General features: G+C 34.6%; 1 protein-coding gene across 5 annotated transcripts in view; it reads right to left on the reverse strand.

Moving 5' to 3' along the window:
* Positions 1–24062, reverse strand: part of REDIC1 (regulator of DNA class I crossover intermediates 1) — a 119490-nt gene that overhangs the window by 57171 nt on the left and 38257 nt on the right. For 4 of the 5 annotated variants that reach the window (XM_078338916.1, XM_078338913.1, XM_078338914.1 and 1 more), the window contains 2 exons: positions 21570–21653; positions 127–656 (listed from right to left, as the gene is read on the reverse strand). In XM_078338916.1, coding sequence (XP_078195042.1) covers positions 127–656; positions 21570–21653 — 614 coding nt within the window. The remainder of the gene's footprint in view (positions 1–126; positions 657–21569; positions 21654–24062) is intronic. The other variant, XM_009003637.5, reaches the window with a different exon arrangement.

The following is a 24062-nucleotide window of genomic DNA, read 5'->3' on the forward strand; positions in this document are numbered from 1 at the left end:
CTCCTCCAAATACATAAACATACATACAAATATGAGACTTGTGTATGTGTAAATTTACAAATATATATAGTAAAGCTGAAAGAAAAAAAAGAATAGGTTATTGGATTTTCCATGTACAATACCAACCTTTTCTTTCAGAGCTGGCTGGGTAGTAATCTTTCTCAATAGATGTACTAAGATCATTTCTTTCATTATTGTTGTACTCTTTCTGATAATTCTTGTTTGGCTGATATTTTTCTGGATAACTTGTTTTATTCAGAGTTGAATTACTAAAAGTCAACTCTGGAACTGTAAAAATGTTTCTAAGGCATCTGTCACTGAAATCATTTTTCTCAGAACTAGTGACTACACAAATGTCTCCCATACTATCATAATCACATTTGTTAAATGATTTTTTTAGCCTTTGCTGATCTATGTTTAATAAATTGATCATATTTTGACTAACAAAAGGGTCACAATTCTCTGATAGAAGGTTAGGAATAGACTGGTTCACATCTTCAAGAAAATGTAAAGCTTCTTTTCTATTTTCCCCGCAAATATGCTGTATTGAGTGTTTTTCAGTAATGTAGTCTGACTGTCTTCTTTCATTCATGCTTCTACAATCTTCATCCATAATTACAGCAGGTCGTTTAGTAAGTAAATTCCTATTTCCTGGACTTTGGGACAAACAAAAACATATTTATCAAAAAAAGGCATGAATAATTTGCATTTAGAAACACTTCCTTTAAATTCTTAGAGGACACATTTAGTTGCTACTAACATTTGCCTAGATTCTATTTTTATTTTTATATTTAAATAAATAATATTGCTTTGGGTGAAAATTTATATAATGTGCTCTTATGACTTACTGGGCATTAAAATAATCTATGGTCAGTTTATTACAACATAAAATGTTAGCACGTGGTTAATTAAAACATGGCCAACCTATAGTATATCCTCTGTAATAAAATCTAAAGTATAAACTAGACAACCACTGTATGTCGCTGCTGTTCCATTTAACCAGAGAAAGATATTTTGAAGACTGTGTAGAGAAAATTTATCACCAGTGTTAACACATAAAATCAAATAGTTATGAGACCATTATAACATATTTTTCAATCTAATATGGATATAAAAACAATTATAAAGTTCCCAAGGAAATGTAAACACAAATGTGTATATAAGTAAAAAAGCCAAGAGCTAAAGTGAATTATAGAAAAACAGATTTGATGAATTAGATAGCTTGTAAGTTCTATTCTAATACAAAAATAATAATTCTAGGTTAAATCCAATTTGCATACAAGAATCAAACTTATAATGGAAAATAATTATAAATCAAGATGTTTCTTATTTTATTGTTGGTGACTATCTACAAATTTATTTGGAAGGGTTGTTCCAGAAGTTGGAGATATCGAAAAAAATTAGAAAAAAAAACAAATACAGACTGCTAAAACCCTGATTTCCAGTCTTATTTTTAAGTTATTTAGCAAATAATTGATGATCACCTACTGTGTTCCAGATACTAGGCCATGTATTGGTGATAAAGATAAAATAACTCAGCTTGTTGTTGAAGAGATTAATGTTTTACCCATGAATGTTCACAGCTCATGATCCTATGTTGCTTCTCAATGAGAGCCTTATTAGTGTTTTAGACGGAATGATGCTATTTTGCTATACCAAAAGGCATAATCTATAGTATGCACTAATATACACCATTAGCATGAGAAAAATATCTATTACTCTACACAAAAAAGAGGTAAATGCACTTTATAAGATATTAAGCACGTTATAAATGTAAATCATTATTATTTTATTTTTCTTTCAAAAGATTGTGGAGAACAGGTGGTGTTTGGTTACATGAATAATTTATTCAGTGGTTATTTCTGAGATTTTGGTGCACCCATCACTAAGCAGTGTACACTGTACCCAATGTGTAGTCTTTTTTCCCGCCTCCCATCCCCCACCCCTCCCATGGAGTCCCCAGAATCCAATATCTCAATCTTTTTTTTTTTTTTTTTTCAGATGGAGTTTTGCTCTTTTCATCCCAGGCTGGAGTACAGTAGCATGATCTTGGCCCACTGCAACCTCCACCTACTGGGTTCAAGCAATTTTCCTGCCTCAGCCTCTTGAGTAGCTGGGATTACAGGTGTGTGTCACCATATCCAGTTCATTTTTGCATTTTTAGTAGAGACAGGGTTTCACCATGTTGGCCAAGCTGGTCTCGAACTATTCACCCCTAATCTCAGGTGATCCCCCCACCTCAGCCTTTCAAAGTGCTGGAATTATAGGTGCAAGCCACCATGCCTGGTCCATTATATCAATCTTATGCCTTTGTGTCTTCATAGCTTAGCTCCCCCTTATAAGTGAGAACATACAGTGCTTTGTTTTATATTCCTAAGTTACTTCACTTAGAATAATGGTCTCCAACTCTATCCAGGTTGCTGTGAAAGCTATAATTTCATTCCTTTTCATGGCTGAGTAGTATTCCACAGGGTGTGTGTGTGTGTGTGTGTGTGTGTGTACACGTTTTCTTAATCCACTTGTTGGATGATGGGCATTTAGGCTGGTTCCATATTTTTGCAGTTGTGAATTGCACTTCTATAAACATGCACATGCAAGTGTCTTTTTCATATAATATCTTATTTATCTCTGGGTAGATACCTAGTAGTGGAATTGCTGGATCAAATGGTAGTTCCACTTTTAGTTCTTTAAGGAGTCTCCATGCCGTTTTCCATAATGGTTGTACTAGTTTACAAACCCATCAGCAGTATAACAGTATCTGCTTTTCACGACATCCATGCCAACATCTATTATTTTGTCACTTTTTAATTATGGCCATCCTTGTAGGAGTAAGGTGGTCATTGCATTGTGGTTTTGATTTGCATTTCCCTGCTCTTTAGTGAGATTGAGCATTTTTTCAAATGTATGTTAGCCATTTATATATCTTCTTTTGCAAATTGTCTATTCATGTCCTTAGCCCATTTTTTGATAGGATTACTATTTTTCTTGCTGATTTGAGCTCCTTATAGATTCTGGATATTAGTACTTGCAGGTGCATAGTGTGGGAAGATTTTTCTCCCACCTTCTGGGTTGTCTATTTCTTTTGCTGTGCATATTTTTAGTTTAATTAGGTCCCATTTGTTTATTTTTGGTTTTGTTGCATTTGCTTTTGGTTCTTGGTCATCAACTCTTTGCCTAAGCCAATGTCTAGAAGAGTTTTTCCAATGTGGTCCTCGAGAATTTTTATGGCTTCAGGTCTTAAAGTCTTTGATCCATCTTGAGTTGATTTTTGAATAAGGTGAGAGATGAGGATCCAGTTTCATCTTCTACATGTGGCTTGCCAATTATCCTAGCACCATTTATTGAATAGAGTGTTCTTTCCCCACTTTATGTTTTCGTTTGCTTTGTGAAGATCAGTTGACTTTAAGTATTTGGCTTTATTTCTGAGTTCTCTACTATGTTCCATCTACATACCTATTTTTATACCAGTACCATGCTATTTTGGTAACTATAGCTTTGTAGTCTTCTTTGAAGTTGGATAATGTGATACCTCCAGATTTTTTTTTTTTTTTTTTTTTTTTTTTTTGCTTAGTCTTGCTTTAGCACTAAACGGTTATTTTTTTGGGGGGGGTTCCAATATGAATTTCAGGATTTTTTTTCTAGTTCTGCTAAGAATGGATGGTGGTGTTTTTATGGGAAATGCATTGAATTTATAGTTGCTTTTGGCAGTATGATCATTTTCACAATATTGATTCTACCCATCCATAAGCATGGGATATGTTTCTATTTGTTTGTGTCATCTATGATTTCTTTAAGAGGTATTTTGCAGTTTTCTTTATAGAGATTGTTCACCACCTTGGTTAGGTATATTCCTAACCATCTTATTTTTTGCAGCTGTTGTAAAAGGGGTTAAGTTCTTGATTTGATTCTCAGCTTAATCACTGTTGAGGTATAGCAGTGCTACTGTGTTGTGTACGTTGATTTTGTACCCTCAAACTTTGCTGAATTCATTTAACAGATCTAGCTTTCTGGATGGGTCCTTTATTTCTTTGTCTGAATGCTCTGGCTAGGACTTCCAGTACTATGTTAATAGAAGTTGTGAAAGTGGGCATCCTTGTCTTGATTCAGTTCTCAGTGGGAATGCTTTCAACTTTCCCTTATTCAGTATAATGTTGGCTGTGGGTCTGTCATGGATGGCTTTTATTACCTTAAGGTATATCCTTTTTATGCTGATTCCGCTGAGGGTTTTAATCATAATGGGATTCTAGATTTTGTCAAATGCTTTTTCTGCATCTATTGAAATGATCATTTTTTTGTTTTTAATTCTGTTTATGTTGTATATATTTATTGATTTATGTATGTTAAACCATCCCTGCACCCCTGGTATATGAAAACCACTTGATGGTATCTTTTGGATATGCTGTTGAATTCAGTTATCTAGTAATTTGTTGAGGATTTTTGCACCTATGTTCATCAGAAACATTGGTCTCTAGTTTTCTTTCTTTTTTTTTTTTTTTTGTTATGTCTTTTCCTGGTTCTGGTATTAGGGAGATACTGGCTTCACAGAATGATTTAGGGAGGATTCCCCCTTTATCCTTTGGAATGGTTTCAGTAAAATTAGTACCAATTCTTCTTTGAATGGTTGATAAAATTCAGCTGTGAATCCATCTGGTTCCAAACTTTTTCTTTTGTTAGCAGTACTTAAAATTGCTCTTTCAATCTCACTACTTGTCATTGGTCTGTTCAGAGTTTCTATTTCTTCCTGGTTTAATCTAGGAGGGTTGTATATCTCTAGGAATTTATCAATCTTCTGTAGGTTAGCTAATTTGTATGTGCAAAGGTGATCATAGTAGCCTTGAATAATCTTTTGTATTTCTGTGGTATCAGTTGTAATATCTCCCATTTTGTTTCTAACTGAGCTTATTTGGGTCTTTTCTATTATTTTGTTAATCTTGCTAATAGTCTATCAATTTTATCTTTTCAAAGAACCAGCTTTTTGTTTCATTTATCTTTTGTACTGTTTTTTCTATTTGTTTCCATTTCATTTAGTACTGCTCTGATCTTTGTATTTCTTTTCTTCTGCTGGGTTTGGGTTTGTTTTGTTCTTGTTTCTCTAGTTCCTTGAAGTATGACCTTAGATTGCCTATTTGTGCACTTCCAGAATTTTTGATTTAGGCATTTAATGCTATTAACTTTCCTCTTAGCAACACATTTGTCGTTTGCCAGAGGTTTTCATAGGTTATGTCACTATTATTGTTCAGTTCAAAGAATGCTTAGATTTCCATCTTGATTTCATTGTTGACCCAAAGATCCTTTAGAAGCAGATTATTTAATTTCCATGTATTTGTGCACTTTTAAGGGCTGCTTTTGGAGTTGACTTCCAATTTTATCCCACTGTGATCCAAGAGAGTAGATAATATAACTTCTATTATCTTAAATTTATTGAGACTTGTTTTGTAGCCGATCAAAAGTTCTATCTTGGTGAATGTTCCATGTGCTGATGAAAAGAATGTATATTCTGCAGTTATTGGGTACAATATTCTGTAAATATCTGTTAAGTCCATTTGTTGTAGTTTACAGTTTAAGCCCATTGTTTCTTTGTTTTCTGTCTTCATGACCTCTCTAATGTTGTCAGTGGAGTACTGAAATCCCTTACTATTATTGCATTGCCACCTACCTCATTTCTTAGATGTAGTAGTAATTGTTTTTAAATTTGGGAGCTCCTGTGTTAGGTGCATGTATATTTAAGATTGTAATATTTTCCTGTTGTACTAATGTCACTCTTTGTCTTTTTTAACTGTTTTTGCTTTAACGTCTGTTTTGTATAAGAATAGCAACTCCTGATTGCTTTTGGTTTCCATTTGCATGAAAAATCTTTTTCCACCTCTTCACCTTCAGTTTATGTGAGTTCTTATGTGTTATGTTAGTCTCTTGAAGACAACAGATACTTGGTTGGTGGATTTTTATTCATTCTGACATTCTGTATCTTTTAAGTGGAGCATTTAGGCCACTTGTATTCATTGTTAGTATTTACATGTGAAGTACTTTTCTATTCATCATGTTAGTTGCTGCCTGGATATCTTGGTATTTTTTTTCTTTGTGTTAGTGTTGTACAAACCCTGTGAGATTTACACTTTAAGGAAGTTCTTTTTTGGTGTATTTAGAGGTTTGATTTAAAAATTTCAAACTCCTTATATCATTTCTTGTAATGCTGACGTGGTAGTGGTGAATCCTCTCAGCATATGTTTGTCTGAAAAATACTTTATGTCTCATTATGAAGCTTAGTTTCACTGGATACAATATTCTCAGTGGATAATTATTTTGTTTAAGGAGGCTAAAGATAGGATCCCAATCCCTTCTCCTTGTAGGGTTTCTGCTGAGAAATCTATCGTTAATATTATAGGGTTTCCTTTGTAGGTTACCTGATGCTTTTGCCTCACAGTTCTTAGAATTCTTTCCTTTGTCTTGACTTTAGTTAACTTGATGACTATGTGCCTAAGTGACTATCTTTTTGTGATGAATTTCCTGGGTGTTCTTTGAACTTCTTATATTGAATATCTAGATCTCTAGTAAGACTAGGGAAGTTATTTTCAATTATTCCCTCAAATAATTTTCCACACTTTTAGATTTTTCTTCTTCAGGAACACTGATTATTCTTACGTTTGGTTATTTAACATAATCCCAAATTCTTTATTCATTTATTATTTATTAGTTTTTCTTTGTCTTTGCTGTATTGGGTTAATTCAAAAGCCTTGTCTTCAAACTCAAGTTCTTTCTTCTATTTATTCTAGTCTATTGTTGAAACTTTCTAGTGCATTTTGTATTTCTCTAAGTGTGTCTTTCACTCACAAAAGTTGTGATTGCCTTTTCATTATGCCATCTATATCTCTGGAGACCTTTTCATCCATTTCCTGTTTTTTGTTGTTGTTGTTCTTTTTTTTTAATGTCCTTAAGTTGGTGTTCTCCTTTCTCCAGCACCCCCTTAAGTAGCATAATAATCAACCTTCTGAATTCTTTATCTGGCAATTCAGAGATTTCTTCTTGATTTGCATCCATTGCTATAGAGCTAGTGTGGTCTTCTGGGGGTGTTACAGAAACTTGTTTTATCATAGTACTAGAATTACTTTTCTGGTTCCTTCTCATTTGGGTGGACTGTTTCAGTGGAAAGATCTGGAACTCAAGGGCTGCTGCTCAGATTCTTTTGTCCCATGAGGTGATCCCTTGATGTGATGCTCTCCGTGTCCTCCTACAGATGCTTTCCCTGTCCTCCTTCCTGTGAGCCGGACTGCAGTGATTGTTACTATCCTTCTGAGTCTAGCCATCCAGTGAGGCTATCAAGCTCCAGGTTGGTGCTGGAGAATGTCTGCAAAGAGTCCTGTGATGATGTAATACATTTTCAGGTCTCCCAGCCATGGATAACAGCACCTGTTCCAGTGCGATGGCAGGGGAGTGACATGGACTCTGTGGGAGTCCTTTGTTATAGTTTTGTTTAGTGCACTGGTTTTCACGAATGCTGCTTATGCAACAGTGAAGTTGTCAACATGGCATTTGTCACTCAGGACCTCTGGATAGCCAGGATATTACAATGGTGGAATTAGCTGTTGTTTTCTCCTCCTTTGGAGCAAGCTCATTCTGAGTTGTTGTAATGGCCTGAGTTGGCTGGCCTCCAGCCCAGAGGTGGCACTTTCAAGAGAGCACAACCTGTGGCAGTAGAAGGGTATGCATATAAGCTTGCCCTACACTGGCCAGGATAAATTTTCATGTTTCTTAAGTGATAGATGGGACCATAGAGTTCCCAAGACTTTATGTCTTTTATATTTTTCAGGGCATACACAAGTGTTTTTTCCCCCCACTCTGGTAGCCAAAGTCTGAAGCATTCAGAGCACCCACTGACATTTTCCCATGTCCACCTGGATGAGTGCAACAGTAAGACACCAGTTAGACCCTGTGGATCAGCAAAGCCCCCAGTACTCTAGCTCACAGTGTCCTTCACACCAGGGAAAAGGTGGTGTAGCACACCGGGAGGACTACCCCAGTACAAAGGGTGCCAAAGCATATGCTCCCAGGAGTATTTATGAAATACATGAAAAAAATTCAAAATCATGATTTATAAGTAGCTAAGTGAGATAACAAAGAACACAGATAAAATACAAAGAAATCAGAAAAACAATTTAAAATATAAATGAGAAATTCATAAAGAGAGTGATATCACAAAAAACAAGTCCTAGAACTAAAGAAGTCAACAAATGAAATGAAAAATATAATCAGAATCATCAATAGATTAGATCAAATGGAAGAGTTTCAGAACTTAAACGTAGGTCTTTCAAAATAATCCAGTCAGACGAATAAAAAGAAGAAAAGAAGCAGCAGAAGAAGAAAGAAGAAGAGGAGGAGAAAGAGAAAAAGGAAGAACAAGACATGTAGAAAGACAACGTTGACATATGAGATACCGTAAAGTGACAAAATATTCAAATATTGAGTATCTCAGAAGATGAAGGAAAGTTTAATGGCATAAAAAAAACCTATTTGATAAAATAATACATGAAAACTTCCCAAGACTAGCAAGAAATTTAGAGATCCAGATAGCTAAAAGATCCCAAGAGATACAACCCAAGAAGGTCTTATCCCCCAGCACATTATCGTCAAACTGTCAAAAGTCAAAGACAGATTAGGCACAGTGGCTCACACCTGTAATCCCAGCACTCTGAGGGCCAAGGTGGGCAGATCACCTGAGGTCAGGAGCTCAAGACCAGCCTGACCAACATGGCAAAACCCTGCCTCTACTAAAAATACAAAAATTAGCTGGATGTGGTGTTGCACACCTGTTGTCCCAGCTATTTGAGAGGCTGAGGAATGAGAATCACTTGAATCCAGGAGGCAGAGGTTGCAGTGAGCAAGCAAGACTCCATCTCAAAAGAAAAAAAAAAAAGACAAAGACAAAGAATTCTAAAAACAAGAGAAAAGTAATTTTATATAAATGAACCCCTATTAGACTAACAGCAAATTTTTATAGGCCAGGAGAGAAAGGGATGATATATTCTGGTAGCCAAAAATACCCAGCAAAGTTATCCCTCAAAAACAAAAGAGAAATAAAAACTTTCCCACGTAAATAGCAAAACAAAACAAAACAAAAAAACAGGCAATTCATTACCACTAGACCTGCCCTATAAGAATTGCTTGGTGAATCTTACACCTCTAAGTGAAGGGATGATAATCTACCATCAGGAAAATGCATAAACCTATAAAACTAACTGGTAGAGCAAAGATATAGATAAGGAAGAAAAGGGACTCAAATGTTACCACACCACAAAATCAAACCATTAAGATAAATAATGAGAGAAATAAGAGAACAAAAGAAATACAATACAACCAGAAGACTATTGACAAAAATGACAGAAATAAGTCCTCACATAACAAGAATAACTTTGAATGCAAACATTAAAATTTCCCATTAAAAGATACAGATTCACAGAACGAATAAGAAACCATAATCCAACTATATGCTACTCCAAGAAACTCAATTCATCTGTGAAGACATGTATAGACTGAAAGTAAAGAGAGGGGAAAAGATATTCTACACAAAAGAAAACCAAAAGTGAGCAGGCTTTAAGTCAAAAACAGTTAAAAGAAACAAAGGTCATTATATGACAAAAGGATCAGTTCAGCAGGAGGATATAACATTTCTAAATATATATATATGTACCCAACACTAGAGCATCCAGATTCATAAAGCAAATATTATTAGATCTAAATAGAGACACCAATACAATAATAGTTGGAGACTTCAACACCACACTCTAAGCATAAGACAGATCATCTAGACAAAATATTGAAGAGGAGGAAACTCATCCTAACTCATTACACGAAGCCAGCATTACTCTGATATCAAAACTAGACAATTACACAACAACAAAAAGAAAATTATAGGCCAATATTCCTGATGAACAGACACAAAAATCCTCAACAAAATACTAGCAAACCAAATCCAAAAGTACATTAAAAAGATAATACATGATAATCAATTGATTTGCATATGTTGAACTATCCCTGTATCCCTATAAATTCCTAGGGTAGTATGGTTATTTTATAAATTCCTATAAATTCCTAGGGATACAGGGATAGTTCAACATATGCAAATCAATCAATGTGATACAAAACATTAACAGAATGAAGGACAAAAAACATATTATCCTACCAATTAATTCAGAAAAATTATGGGATAAAATTTTACACCCATTCATGATAAAAACATTCAACAAACTAGGCATAGAAGGAACATATCTGAATATAATAAAGGCCATCTATGAAAAACCTACAGCCATCATATGGAGTGGGAAAAACCTGAAAGTCTTTCCTTCAAGAAATCGAACAAGACAAGGATGCTCTTTCACCACTCCTATTCAACATAGTATTGGAAGCCCTAGCCAGAGCAATGAGGTAAGAGAAAGAAACAAAAGCCATCTAAACTGGAAAAGGGGGAGTGGAACTGTCCTGCTTTGCAGATGACATGATCTTATATTTAGAAAAATCTAAAAACTCCACCAAAAAAGACCCTTAGATTTGATAAATTCAGTAAAGTTGCAGGACAAAACATCAACAAACAAAAATCAGTAGAATTTGTATGCACCAATAATGAACTATCTGAAAAATGAATCAAGATAGCAATCTCATTATAGAGCTACAAAATATAAAAATAAAATACCTAGGAATTAATTTAAGGAAATAAAAGGTCTCTACAAAGGAAACTACAACTCTTTGATAAAAGAAAATGAAGAAGATACAAATGGCATCCATTGCTCCTGGATTGGAATAATGAATATTGTTAAAATAACCATACTACCCAAAGCAATATACAGAGTCAATGTAATCCCTACCATTATACCAATGAAATTTTCACAGAAATGAAAAACAATCCTAAATTTGTATGGAACCTATAAAGGGCCCAAGTAGCCAATGCAATCCTGAGCAAAAAGAACAAAGCTGGAGGCATCACACTACTCAACTTCAAAATATATTACAAGGTTATAGTAACTAAACAGCATGACCCTGATACAAAAATAGCCACATGGCCCAGAAACCAGAAATAAACTTATATATTTACAGTCAACTGACTGTTGACAAAGGTGTCACAAATATATCTTGGGAAAAGAACACTTTCAATAAATGGTGCTGGGAAAACTAGAAATCCATAAGTGGAAGAATTTAACTAGTCCACTACTTCTCACCATTTGCAAAAATCAACTCAAAATACTAAAAATTTAAATGTATAGCTTGAAATGATGAAACCATTAGAAGAAAATACAGGGGAAAAAATCCAGGACATTGGTCTAGGCAAAGATTTTATGACTAAAACTTCAAAAGCAGAGACTACAAGAAAAAAATAGATAAGTAGGACGATGTTAAATAAAAACTTCTTCACAGTAAAGGAAACAATCATCAGAGTGAAGAGACAACCCATTGAATGAAGGAAAATATTTGCAAACTATTACTCTGACAAAAAACTAATATCCAGAATATACAAGAAACTCAAATGACTCAACAGCAAAAACACAAACAATCCCATTAAAAAGTGGGCAAAGGATATACACACTTCTCAAAAGAAGACAAATAGCTAAGAGGTCTATAAGAAAATGAACAACATCACTAATCATTACAGAAATGCAAATCAAAATCACAATACGGTATCCTCTTATTTCAGTTAGAATGGCTATTATTTAAAAAAATGGCAAGACATGGAGAAAAGAGAACTCTCATACATTGCTGGTGAGAATGTAAATTAGTACTGTCATTATGGAAACAGTGTGGAGACTGTCAAAAAAAAAAAAAAGAACTAAAAATAAAATGGCAGTATGATCCAGCAACCCTGCTACTGGGTATCTATCCAAAGAAAAGGAAAACAGACTATCAAAACAATATATGCACCCTAATGTTTATTACAGCCCTACACACAATAGCAGATACAGAATCAACCTAAGTATACTTCAGTAGATGAATGGATAATAAAAATGTGGTAAATTTACAAAACAGAATACTATCCATCCATTAAAAAAGAATAAAATTGTATCACTTGTAGCAACATGGATGGAACTGGAGGTCATTATGTTAAGTGAAACAAGCCAGACACAGAAAGACAAATAGCACATGTACTCACTCACATGTAAAAGCTAAAAGAGTTTAACTCTTGGGGATGGAGTAGAATGATAGTTACCAGAGGCTGGAAATGATGCAGGCATATGTGCAGGGGGAAAGAAAGGGGTATGAAGAGAGGCTTAATGGATACATATAATTAGATAGAATGAATAAGTTATAATGTTTGATAGTGGTGTAGGCTGCTATAGTTAATAAAAATGTATTGTACATTTCAAAATAGCCAGAGGTGAGGACTTAAAATGTTCTCAACACATAAAAATGATCGATGTTCATGGTGATGTATGTCCTAAATACACTGACTTGATCATTACACATTCTATGCATGTAACAACATATCACATGTACCCCATTAATATGTATAATATTAAATAATACATATCAATAAAAAATTTTTAAAAAGCAGAACAAAATATATGAGACAACAGTTTTCAGTCATGAGAGACCAGGTAAGCAAGATAATGATCCTGAGAGAGAGAAAACAAATGAGGAGAACTCTACAACTGTTCCTAGGTTATTGTCTGGAGAATATTAAAGCCACAGAACAAGGAAGGAGAACTCAGTCAGAGCCCAGCTAGAGAGTGCTTCAAAGAGTAAGAGCTCTGGAGATCTACAGAGTGTTCTTCTCAAGGGTTCAACTAAATACTAATCAGTACATGCATCTGAAGTAATTGCCAAAGGCTGTGAAAAGTACCACCCAAGATGAGAAAAACAGAAAAATCTCAGGCGCTCACTAAGGCTGGGAAAATTTTGTTTCCACCCACTAGAGTGGAAAATTTCCTAACTCAAGGGAAATCAAGAAAGTATTCAGAAGGGTATTGCCTCACCAGTAGAGCAAAATTATCTACAAACTGAAGGCTTATTGGTCCTGCTTAACGAAATGTAAAAGCAAGCCTCAATAAGATCATACTGTTTCCAAGTACCTGAACAATTTACAGGATGAGGTGCAGGAAAATAAAAACGTTCAACAACCATAAAGATAGAAATCCACAATGTATAGAATCCAACAAATTTACCAGGGATAAAAAGAAAAAGAAAATCTGTAGGAAACAAAATCAATTACTAAAAATGGATCACAAAATGACAAAAATAATGGAATTCATAGACAAGAACATTAAAACAGTAATCACAACTATATTTCCTGTATTCAAGAAGATAGAAAGCTAAGCATGCTTAATAGATACATGGAAGATTAAAAAGAAAAGCTCAATCAAAGTTCTAGAGATGAAAATTACACTGAATAGGATTACCAGCAGATAAGACAACACAGGAGATACAATTAGGGAATTTTGAAGATACAGCAATATAATCTGCATAAAATAATGCAAGAAAAAAGACTGGAAAAAATAAAAGAGCATCAGTAAACTGAGATTTCAAGTAGACTAATTTATTGAGGCCCCCAAGGAAAAGGAAAAGAGTCAGAAAAAATATTTGAAGAAACAATGGCTGAAAAAATTTCAAATTTGATAAAAATAGTAAGTCTATAAATCCAAGAAGATCAACAAAACCCAAACACAAGAAATAGAAAAAAATATCTTAATCAAAGAATAGAAATCAATGGTTAAAAAAAATCATGATTTAAGAGAAAAATTATATTAAATATACAGATATTAGGATAATGACAGCACACTTCTAGTTGGAAACTACACCAAGTCAAAAGATATCTTCCAAAAACAGAGCAAAATAAAGATTTGCAAATATACGAAGATTAGAACAATAACCAACACATCTACAACATAATAAATGCTAAGTGTTTCAAACAGAAAATGACACCAGATGGAAAACCAGATCTACACAAAATGATGAAGACCACTAAAAATAATAACTGGGCTTAAATATAAGAAAAACATTTTCTTATTTAGCTTTATTTAAAATAAAACAACACTGCATACACATAAATAAAGTGCATGAATATAACATGAAGGCCAAAGGAGGGAAGAAATTAAAAGTATACTACTGTAAGATTCTTATACTATCCTTGATAGTATAAGTTGAAGATAATCTGTGATATATTAATATATATTCTATAATGTCTAAAGCAATCAATAATAGAACAGAATTACAGCTAATAAACAAGAAAAGAGACCAAAAGAAGTCATTAAAAATACTTAAATCAAATAAAAGTAGAAAAAGAGGCAAAGGGGCAGATAAAATACAAATAGCAACAGGACAGACTTAAACCCAAAGATATACATTGTCATATTAAATGTAAACAATATTCTTAGCCACAATACCAATCTCAATAAATCTGGAATGATCAAATCATACAAAGTATGTTCACTTTCCACAAAGGAAGAAAGATAATGGGAAAGTCTTAGTTTCTGGGAACCGAACACCAAATTTCTAAATAACATGGACTGAAAAAGAAATCCAAAGAAAAATTAGAACTTATTTTAGTCTAGGCTGGGCATGGTGGCTCAAGCCTATAATCCCAGCACTTTGGGAGGCTGAGGTGGGTGGATCCCTTGAGGTCAGGAGTTCAAGACCAGCCTGGCCAACATATGGTGAAACCCCGACATTACTAAAATATTTTTTTTAAATTAGCCAGGCATAGTGGCAGGCCCTGTATTCCCAGCTACTTGGGAGGCTGAGGCAGGAGAATCACTTGAACCCAGGAGGCAGAGGTTGCAGTGAGCCAAGATCATGCCACTGCACTCCAGTCTGGGTAACAGAGGGAGACTCTGTCTCAACCAACAAACAAACAAAAAACATATTTTGGGGCCAGATGCAGTGGCTCATGCCTGTAATCCCAGCACTTTGGGAGGCTGAGGGGGGCAGATCATGAGGTCAAGAGATTAAGATCATCCTGGCCAACATGGCAAAACCCCATCTCTACCTAAAAAATATATATAAAATTTAGCTGGGTGTGGTAGCATGCACCTGTATTCCCAGCGATCTAGATGGCTGAGGCAAGAGAATCATTTGAACCCGGGAGGCAGAGGTTGCAGTGAGCCAAGATTACATCACTGCACTCCAGCCTGGGCAACAAGAGCAAAACTCTACCTCAAAAACAAACAAACACATATTTTGATCTGAATAAAAATAAAAACATAATATTTCAAAATTTGTAAGATACACTAAAGGCAGCACTTAGTAGAAAATTTATAGCTCTAAATTATGGTGAAAGAATCTAAATTTATGCTTACATTAGAAAAGAAGAATAGTTTCAAACCAATGACCTTACCTCTTAACTTGAAAAAAACTAGATAAAATTAAATGCAAAATAAGCAAACAAAAGGAAATAATAGAAAAGCATAATTCAATCCAATTTTTAAAACAGAAAACTAAAAGACTTGTGAAACTAAAAGATAATTCTGTGATAACATAAATAAAATTGATATTGCTGTAATCAGAGTAGTCAGAAGAAAATAGAGAATAACTAGAGAAAAATAATCTCAGTAATGAGAAAGAAGACAGTGCTACAGATGGTAAAGATTTCAAACAAACAATAAGAGAATGTTATGAATAACCTTATGACAATAAATTCTACAAGGTAGACAAAACGAATACATTCTTTGTAAGACACAACTGACAAAGCTCACAGAAGAACAAATTATCTAATTGACTAGCCCTGTGTTTAGTAAAAACTTAAAACTATAATAAAAAATCTTCCTACAAAAAGAACACCAGTACTCGCATGGATTCACTGATTAATTTTATGATTTAAGTTAGAAACTGCAACCATGTATCACTTAACAACAGGATACATTCTTAAAAATGTGTCCTTAGGCAATGTCATTGTGGAAACATCATAGAGTGTATTTACACAAACCTAGATGTCATCGCAAACTACACACCTAGGTTATATATTATGGACTTCTGCTCCTAGGCTAGAAACCTGTACAGTATTCCCTACAGCACAGTTGCCTATAGCACAATACTTAGGCAAGTGTGTAACACAACTATATTTGTGTATCTAAACACAGAAAACATATAGTCAAAAAATAGAGTATAAAAAATTTTTTAAAGCTACATCTGCAAAAGACACAAGGAATGGAGCTTGCAGGATAGAAGTTGTTTTGGGTAAGTCAGTGAGTGAGTGGTGAGTGAATATGAAGGCCTAAGACATTACTATACACTACTATAGACTTTCTAAACACTCTACGCTTATGCTTCAGTAAATTTATTTTTAAAAATTTCTTTCCTCAAAAACAAATTAACCTTAGCTTACTGTAGCTTTATGTTTTAATTTTCTAAACTTTTTGACTCTACTGTAAAAATTTAGCCTAAAACAAACACATTGTATGGCTGTGCAAAAATTTTTTCTTCTTGCTCTATAAGCTTTTCTCTATTTTTAAATTTTTAATTTTTTTTCCTTACTTTTAAACCTTTTTGTTAAAAACTAGGACTTAAACATACATTAACCTAGGTCCACACAGGGTCAGGATCATCAATATCACTGCCTTTCACTTCCCCATCTTGTCCCACTGGAAGGTCTTCAAGGGCACTGATTCGCAGGATACTGTTATTTCCTGTGATAATGATGCCTTCTTCTGCAATACCTCCTAAAGGTGCTACCTCAAGCTGTATTACAATTTTTTTTTTAACTAAGTAGAAGGAGCACACTCTAAAATAACAATGAATAGTATAATAAATACATAAACCATTAACAAGTCATTTATTGTAATTATCAATTATGTAGTATACATAATTGTATATGCTATATTTTTATATGACTGGCAGCTTTGTTAATACCACCATCACCACAAACACATGAGTAACAAGTTGTCCTACAACTTTACAACAGCTATGATGTCACTAGATGGTAGGAATTTTTCAGATCCATTATAAACTTATGAGACCACCATCACATATGCCATTCATTGTTGACCTAAACATTGTTATGCAGCACAAGACTATATATGCTTTCTATACAACCTCTTCTAGAAAATTAAAAAGGATGGAATACATCCCAGCTCATTCTATGACACTGGCATTATGCTGATCAAAATCAGACCAAGACAGTATAAGAATAGAAACCTGCAAAATAACATAAAGACTAATGCAAAATTTCCTAACAAAATTTTACCAAATCAAATCCAAGAATACATAACAAGAATCACATACTGTGACAGGTGACATTTATCCCAGGAATACAAGGTTGGTTTAACATTAGAAAAAAAAATAACTGATGTGGGGCAGGACCCCCTGAGATGGTAGAGTAAGCAATTTGGCTAAGACTCTCCCCTAAACACAATGTTAGAACCAGAAAAAATGTACAAAAACAACCATTTCAGAATGTGTGAAGTAGCCAAAGGCACACAATAAACTGAGAAGCAGTACTTTAAGAAAAGTACTCAGCCTTAGTAGAAATAGGAGGTGTCCATAGAGTTGTAACCTGGAGCTGTACTGTCACTTCACCCCGAGATCCATGAGTGTTACAGATCGGAGAGCCCCATAATGGAAGGGCATCAATAACAACCATATTTTCAGTGGCAAATCATCAGGGAAGTCCAACACTGAAGCTCCCTGAGGCTGTAATATTCTAGAGCAAGCAAAAAACATGAAGAAATTTCATAGAGAGATAAAGAAAACAAATAGTCATAATCTAGGAGGATGCATACGTGTATAAGGCTGTGTGTACACTCAGGAGAGACCAGAGAGAGCCTCAGGTATATATTCATCCTTGGCTGAATGTGAGGTCTTGCATACAAGAGGAAGCCTTATTAGGTCTAGCTGTTTAAACACAACTTCTGACCAATCATTAGTTGACATATAAGCAGTACTAAGAGAGAAAGATATAAAATGAATCGGTTAAGCTAGCACCTTAAGCAACTAGAGCAAGAAGGGTAACCTAAATCCAAGGCAAGCAGAAAAAGAAAATTACAAACATTAGTGTAGAACTTAAAAAATGGAGAACAGAAAAACAATAAGAAAATTGATTAAAGCAAAACTCAGTTCTTTCAAAAAACCACTAAAATTGAAAAATCTTTAGCTACACTCAACAAAAAAAAAAAAGGACGCATATCTAGAATTAAAAAAGGGACATCACCACCAATCTTACAGAAACTAAAAGGATTTCAAAGGTATACTATAAACAACTTAATGCTAACAAAACATGCCACTTAGAGGAAATGGACAAATTCCTAGAAAAACACAAATTACCACAACAGACTCAAGAACAAACTAGAAAATCTGAATAGACCATAACAAGTAAAGAAAATGAACCGGTAATTAAGCGTTCTCACTAAGAAAAGCCCATGTGCAGATGGCTTCACTGGTGAATTCAAAGAAATACCTAGAAAAGAAGTAAAATCAAACCCCCACAAATTCTTAGATAAAACAGGAGGAAAAACTTTCAACTTATTCTATGAGGCCAGTATTATCCTGATACCAAATCCAGATAACCACAAAGAAATGAAAAATTTGAACAAATATTCTTCATAAGTATAGACACAACAACTATCAATAAAATATTAGCAAACAAAATCCAACAATATATGGAGAGGGTATTCACCAAGCAGTTAATACTTGATGCTTAGACACCTGAAAATAAATTGTTATATATTAACAGGTGGAAAAAAAACCAACATGAAAATTTCAAGAGACATGGAAGCAGCACTTGACAAAATTCATGATAAAAACTCTCAATGCTCTAGAAACAATAACTTCCACAACCTGATAAAGGACACTTACAGAAACACCTATAGACAACATTATAACTACTGGTGAAAGACTGAATGCTTTCCCTAAAACAGAATAAGCACATCTGCTCTTGCCACTGTTATTCAGCATTGTACTGTAGGCTCTAAGTAGAGAAGGTAAGCAAGAAAGAGAAGGAAAAATTGCTTAAACATTGCTCCCTGGCCTTTTGGCTAAGACCACGTTCAAAACCCAAAAAAAAAATAAAAAAGAATTCAGATTGAAAAGATAGGTAAAAATATCTTTATTTATGGATAATTTATACCACCATGATAAAAAAAACCCTACTCAACTATTACAAGAACTAATAATAAATTTGTCAAGGTCAAAAGATACAAGATTCATATGCAAAAATTAATTGTATTTCTATACACTAGCAACGAACAATCCAAATATGAAATTAGGAAAGTAATTCCATTTACAATTCCATAAAAAAATACTAGGAAGAGAGAAACGAAGCTTATATCCTGGAAACCATAATACATTATTGAAGAAATTAAAGAAGATGAAAGAGGAAAAACATTTTATGCTTGTGGACTGGCAAAGTTACTATTGTTAAGATGGCAATTCTATCAAAATTAATCTATAAATTCAAATAATCTCTTAAAATCCAAATAGGTTTGGTTTCTGGCTTTTGGTTTTGTTGAGGAAACTGACAAGCAGAACTTAAAATTTATATGGAAATGCAAAGGACTAAGAAAGTCAAAACATTTTTGAAAAAGGACAAATTGTTGGACTAATATACTTCTTAATTTCAAAATTAACAATAAGGCTGCAGTAACCAAAACGGTGTGCTACTAACAAAATCAACAAAACAGAATTGAGATTCCAGAAAAAAAAACTTTATATTTACAGTCAACTGATTTCTGACAAAGGTGCCAAAGCAATTAAGCAAGAAAAAAATATTCCTTTCTGCAAATGTAAATAATGGATTCAGATTCCTACCACACCCAACACATAAAAACTAACTCAAAATGAATCACAGACCTACATGTAACATCTCAAATTATAAAACAGAAGAAAACCTTCATGACCTTAGGTTAGGCAAAGATTTGTTCGTTTTGACACCATAAGCACAATTAAAGCATGAAAAAATTAGTAAGTCAGACATCATCAAATTAAACCTTTTGCACTTCAAAAAGGTAACCAGTAATAAAAAGGGTAAACACTTCACTGAAGAGTCACAAATGGATAATATGCACATGAAAAGATGCCAAAATAATTAGTCATTAGGGAAAGGCAAACCAAAAACATGAGATACTACTATACACTGACTATGATGGGATAAATTTTAAAAGACTGACTGTACCATGTGTTGACAAGGATGTGTTTCAATGCTCATACATTGTTAATGGGAATGTAAAAATGATACAAATATCACTGGAAAATAGTTTTTTAAAAACTTAAGCATATACCTACCATGTTATCCAGTCATTCTACTTGCACCCAGGAGAAATGAAGTATATGTCAAAACAAAGACTTATACATGAACTGTCACAGCAAGTATATTTGGAATAGCCAAAAACTGGAGGGAAACACCAAATGCCCATGAACAGCTAAATGAGTATGTTGTGCTATGTCCATACAATGAAATATTACTCTGCAATAAAAAGGAATGAACTATAGATACACAACAAACAACATGGATGAATTTCAGAATGATTATGCTGAGGGAAAAGAGGTCAAACAACAAAAAAGAACATGCTATATGATGACTTATTTAAAACTATAGAAACACAGACTAATCTATAGCAACACAAAGCAGATCAGTGGCTGCTTTTGGATAGGTGTAAAAGATGTGAAGCAACAGGGAGAAGGGATTACTAAGGTACCCAAATAAACTACTGGGGATAACAAATGTCTTCATGAGTCATGAATGACAATGTCAAAACTTATGAAAGTGCATATTTTCACTATCACAGTTAATTCATTTAGTTTATATCAATAATACATTCATAAAACTTTTTAAAAAATGTATCTCAGAACAAAAAACCAAAAAGAATTGTTACATGGTATTACAACTCTCCAGGCAAAAGAGAATGATGCCATAGACTAGGATGTAACCCAGAGGCAGAGAAATAAAGGTAGATAATTTTAAAGTTTATTGAAATACAGAAATGACAAACACTTCTTTGGTGAAATGGATACTGAGAGTTGAAGGAAAGGAAGGAATCAAGGACATCTTTTATTTTGGCTTTAGCAACTGAGTGAAAAGTGGTGCCATTTACTAAAATAAGGAAACTAAGAAAGGATGACAGAGTCAAGGTTTCTCATCACTTCATGAGGAGTGGGTCAAAATGGTTTTACAAGCTTAATAGATTTTAAAACAACAGACTAGGCTTCACAGAATTCCCCATTAATGACCGTTTCACTTTCTGCAGTTTCTGCTTTCTATAGTCAACCACAGTCCAAAATAGGTAAGTACAGTATACATAGTAAGAAACTTTGAGAACAAGAGACCACATTCTTATAACTTTTAACAGTATACTGTTATAATTGTTCTATTCTATTACTAGTTATTGTTGTTAATTTACTATTGCCCCTAATATAAATTTTTTTTAATTTTTTATTGCATTTTAGGTTTTGGGGTACATGTGCAGAACATGCAAGACAGTTGCATAGGTACACACACGGGAGTGTGCTTTGCTTCCTTTCTCCCCTTCACCCACATTTGGCATTTCTCCCCAGGCTATCCCTCCCCAGCTCCTCCCACTGCTGGCCCTCCCGTTTTCCCTACAATAGACCCCAGTGTTTAGTACTCCCCTCCCTGTGTCCATGTGTTCTCATTTTTCATCACCCACCTATGAGAGAGAATATGCAGTGTTTCATTTTCTGTTCTTGTGTCAGTTTGCTGAGAATGATGTTCTCCAGATTCATCCATGTCCCTACAAACGACATGTACTCATCATTTCTGATTGCTGCATAATATTCCATGGTGTATATGTGCCACATTTTCCCAATCCAGTCTATCATCAATGGGCATTTGGGTTGATTCCAGGTCTTTGCTATTGTAAACAGTGCTGCAATGAACATTTGTGCGCATGTGTCCTTATAGTAAAATGATTTATAGTCCTTTCGATATATACCCAGTAATGGGATTGCTGGGTCAAATGGAATTTCTATTTCTAAGGCCTTGAGGAAACGCCACACTGTCTTCCACAATGGTTGAACTAATTTACACTCCCACCAACAGTGTAAAAGTGTTCCTTTTTCTCCACATCCTCTCCAGCATCTGTTGTCTCCAGATTTTTTAATGATCGCCATTCTAACTGGCGTGAGATGGTATCTCAATGTGGTTTAATTTGCATCTCTCTGATGACCAGTGATGATGAGCATTTTTTCATATGATTGTTGGCCTCATATATGTCTTATTTTGTAAAGTGTCTGTTCATATCCTTCGCCCAATTTTGAATGGGCTTGTTTTTTTCCTGTAAATCTGTTTGAGTTCTTTGTAAATTCTGGATATCAGCCCTTTGTCAGATGGGTAAACTGCAAAAATTTTTTCCCATTCTGTTGGTTGCCGATTCACTCTAGTGACTGTTTCTTTTGCCGTGCAGAAGCTGTGGAGTTTGATTACGTCCCATTTGTCTATTTTGGCTTTTGTTGCCAATGCTTTTGGTGTTTTGGTCATGAAGTCCTTGCCTACTCCTATGTCCTGTATGGTTTTGCCTAGATTTCCCTCTAGGGTTTTAATGGTGCCAGGTCTTATGTTTAAGTCTTTAATCCATCTGAAGTTAATTTTAGTGTAAGGTGTCAGAAAGGGGTCCAGTTTCTGCTTTCTGCACATGGCTAGCCAGTTTTCCCAACACCATTTGTTAAACAGGGAATCCTTCCCCCATTACTTGTTCTTGTCAGGTTTATCAAAGATTGTATGGTTGTATATATGTTGCCTTGCCTCCAATGCCTCTGTTTTGTTCCATTGGTCTATATCTCTGTTTTGGTACCAATACCATGCTGTTTTGATTACTGTAGCCTTGTAATATAGTTTGAAATCCGGTAGTGTGATGCCCCCCGCTGTGTTCTTTTTGCTTAGAATTGACTTGGCTCTGCGGGCTCTCTTTTGGTTCCATATGAAGTTCATGGTGGTTTTTTCCAGTTCTGTGAAGAAAGTCAATGATAGCTTGATGGGGATAGCGTTGATTCTGTAAATTACTTTGGGCAGTATAGCCATTTTCACGATATTGATTCTTCCTAACCATGAACATGGAATGTTTCTCCATCTGTTTGTGTCCTCTCTGATTTCGTAGAGCAGTGGTTTGTAGTTTTCCTTGAAGAGGTCCCTTACGTTCCTTATGAGTTGTATTCCAAGGTATTTTATTCTTTTTGCAGCAATTGTGAATGGCAGTTCGTTCTTGATTTGGCTCTCTTTAAGTCTGTTATTGGTGTAGAGGAATGCTTGTGATTTCTGCACATTGATTTTATATCCTGAGACTTTGCTGAAGTTGCTTATCAGTTTCAGGAGTTTTTGGGCTGAGGCGATGGGGTCTTCTAGGTATACTATCATGTCGTCTGCAAATAGAGACAATTTGGCTTCCACCTTTCCTATTTGAATACCCTTTATTTCTTTTTCTTGCCTGATTGCTCTGGCTAGAACTTCCAGTACTATATTGAATAGGAGTGGTGAAAGAGGGCATCCTTGTCTAGTGCCGGATTTCAAAGGGAATGCTTCCAGTTTTTGCCCATTCAGTATAATATTGGCTGTTGGTTTGTCATAAATAGCTTTTATTACTTTGAGATACATTCCATCAATACCAAGTTTATTGAGGGTTTTTAGCATAAAGGGCTGTTGAATTTTGTCGAATGCCTTCTCTGCATTTGTCAATTGAGAAAATCATGTGGTTTTTGTTTTTGGTTCTATGTGGTGAATTATGTTTATGACTTGCGTATGTTGAACCAGCCTTGCATCCCCGGGATAAATCCTACTTCATCATGATGGATAAGTTTTTTGATTTGCTGTTGCAATCGGCTTGCCAATATTTTATTGAAGATTTTTGCATCTATGTTCATCATGGATATTGGCCTCAAGTTTTCTTTTCTTATTGGGTCTCTGCCAGGTTTTGGTATCAGGATGATATTGGTCTCATAAAATGATTTGGGAAGGATTCCCTCTTTTTGGATTATTTTGAATAGTTTCAGAAGGAATGGTACCAGCTCCTCTTTGTGTGTCTGGTAGAATTTGGCTGTGAACCCATCTGGAACTGGGCTTTTTTTGTGTGGTAGGCTCTTAATTGCTGCCTCGACTTCTGACCTTGTTATTAGTCTATTCATAGTTTCAGCTTCCTCCTGGTTTAGTC

Source organism: Callithrix jacchus, chromosome 9 (assembly GCF_049354715.1).
Source record: "Callithrix jacchus isolate 240 chromosome 9, calJac240_pri, whole genome shotgun sequence".
NCBI lineage: Eukaryota > Metazoa > Chordata > Mammalia > Primates > Cebidae > Callithrix > Callithrix jacchus.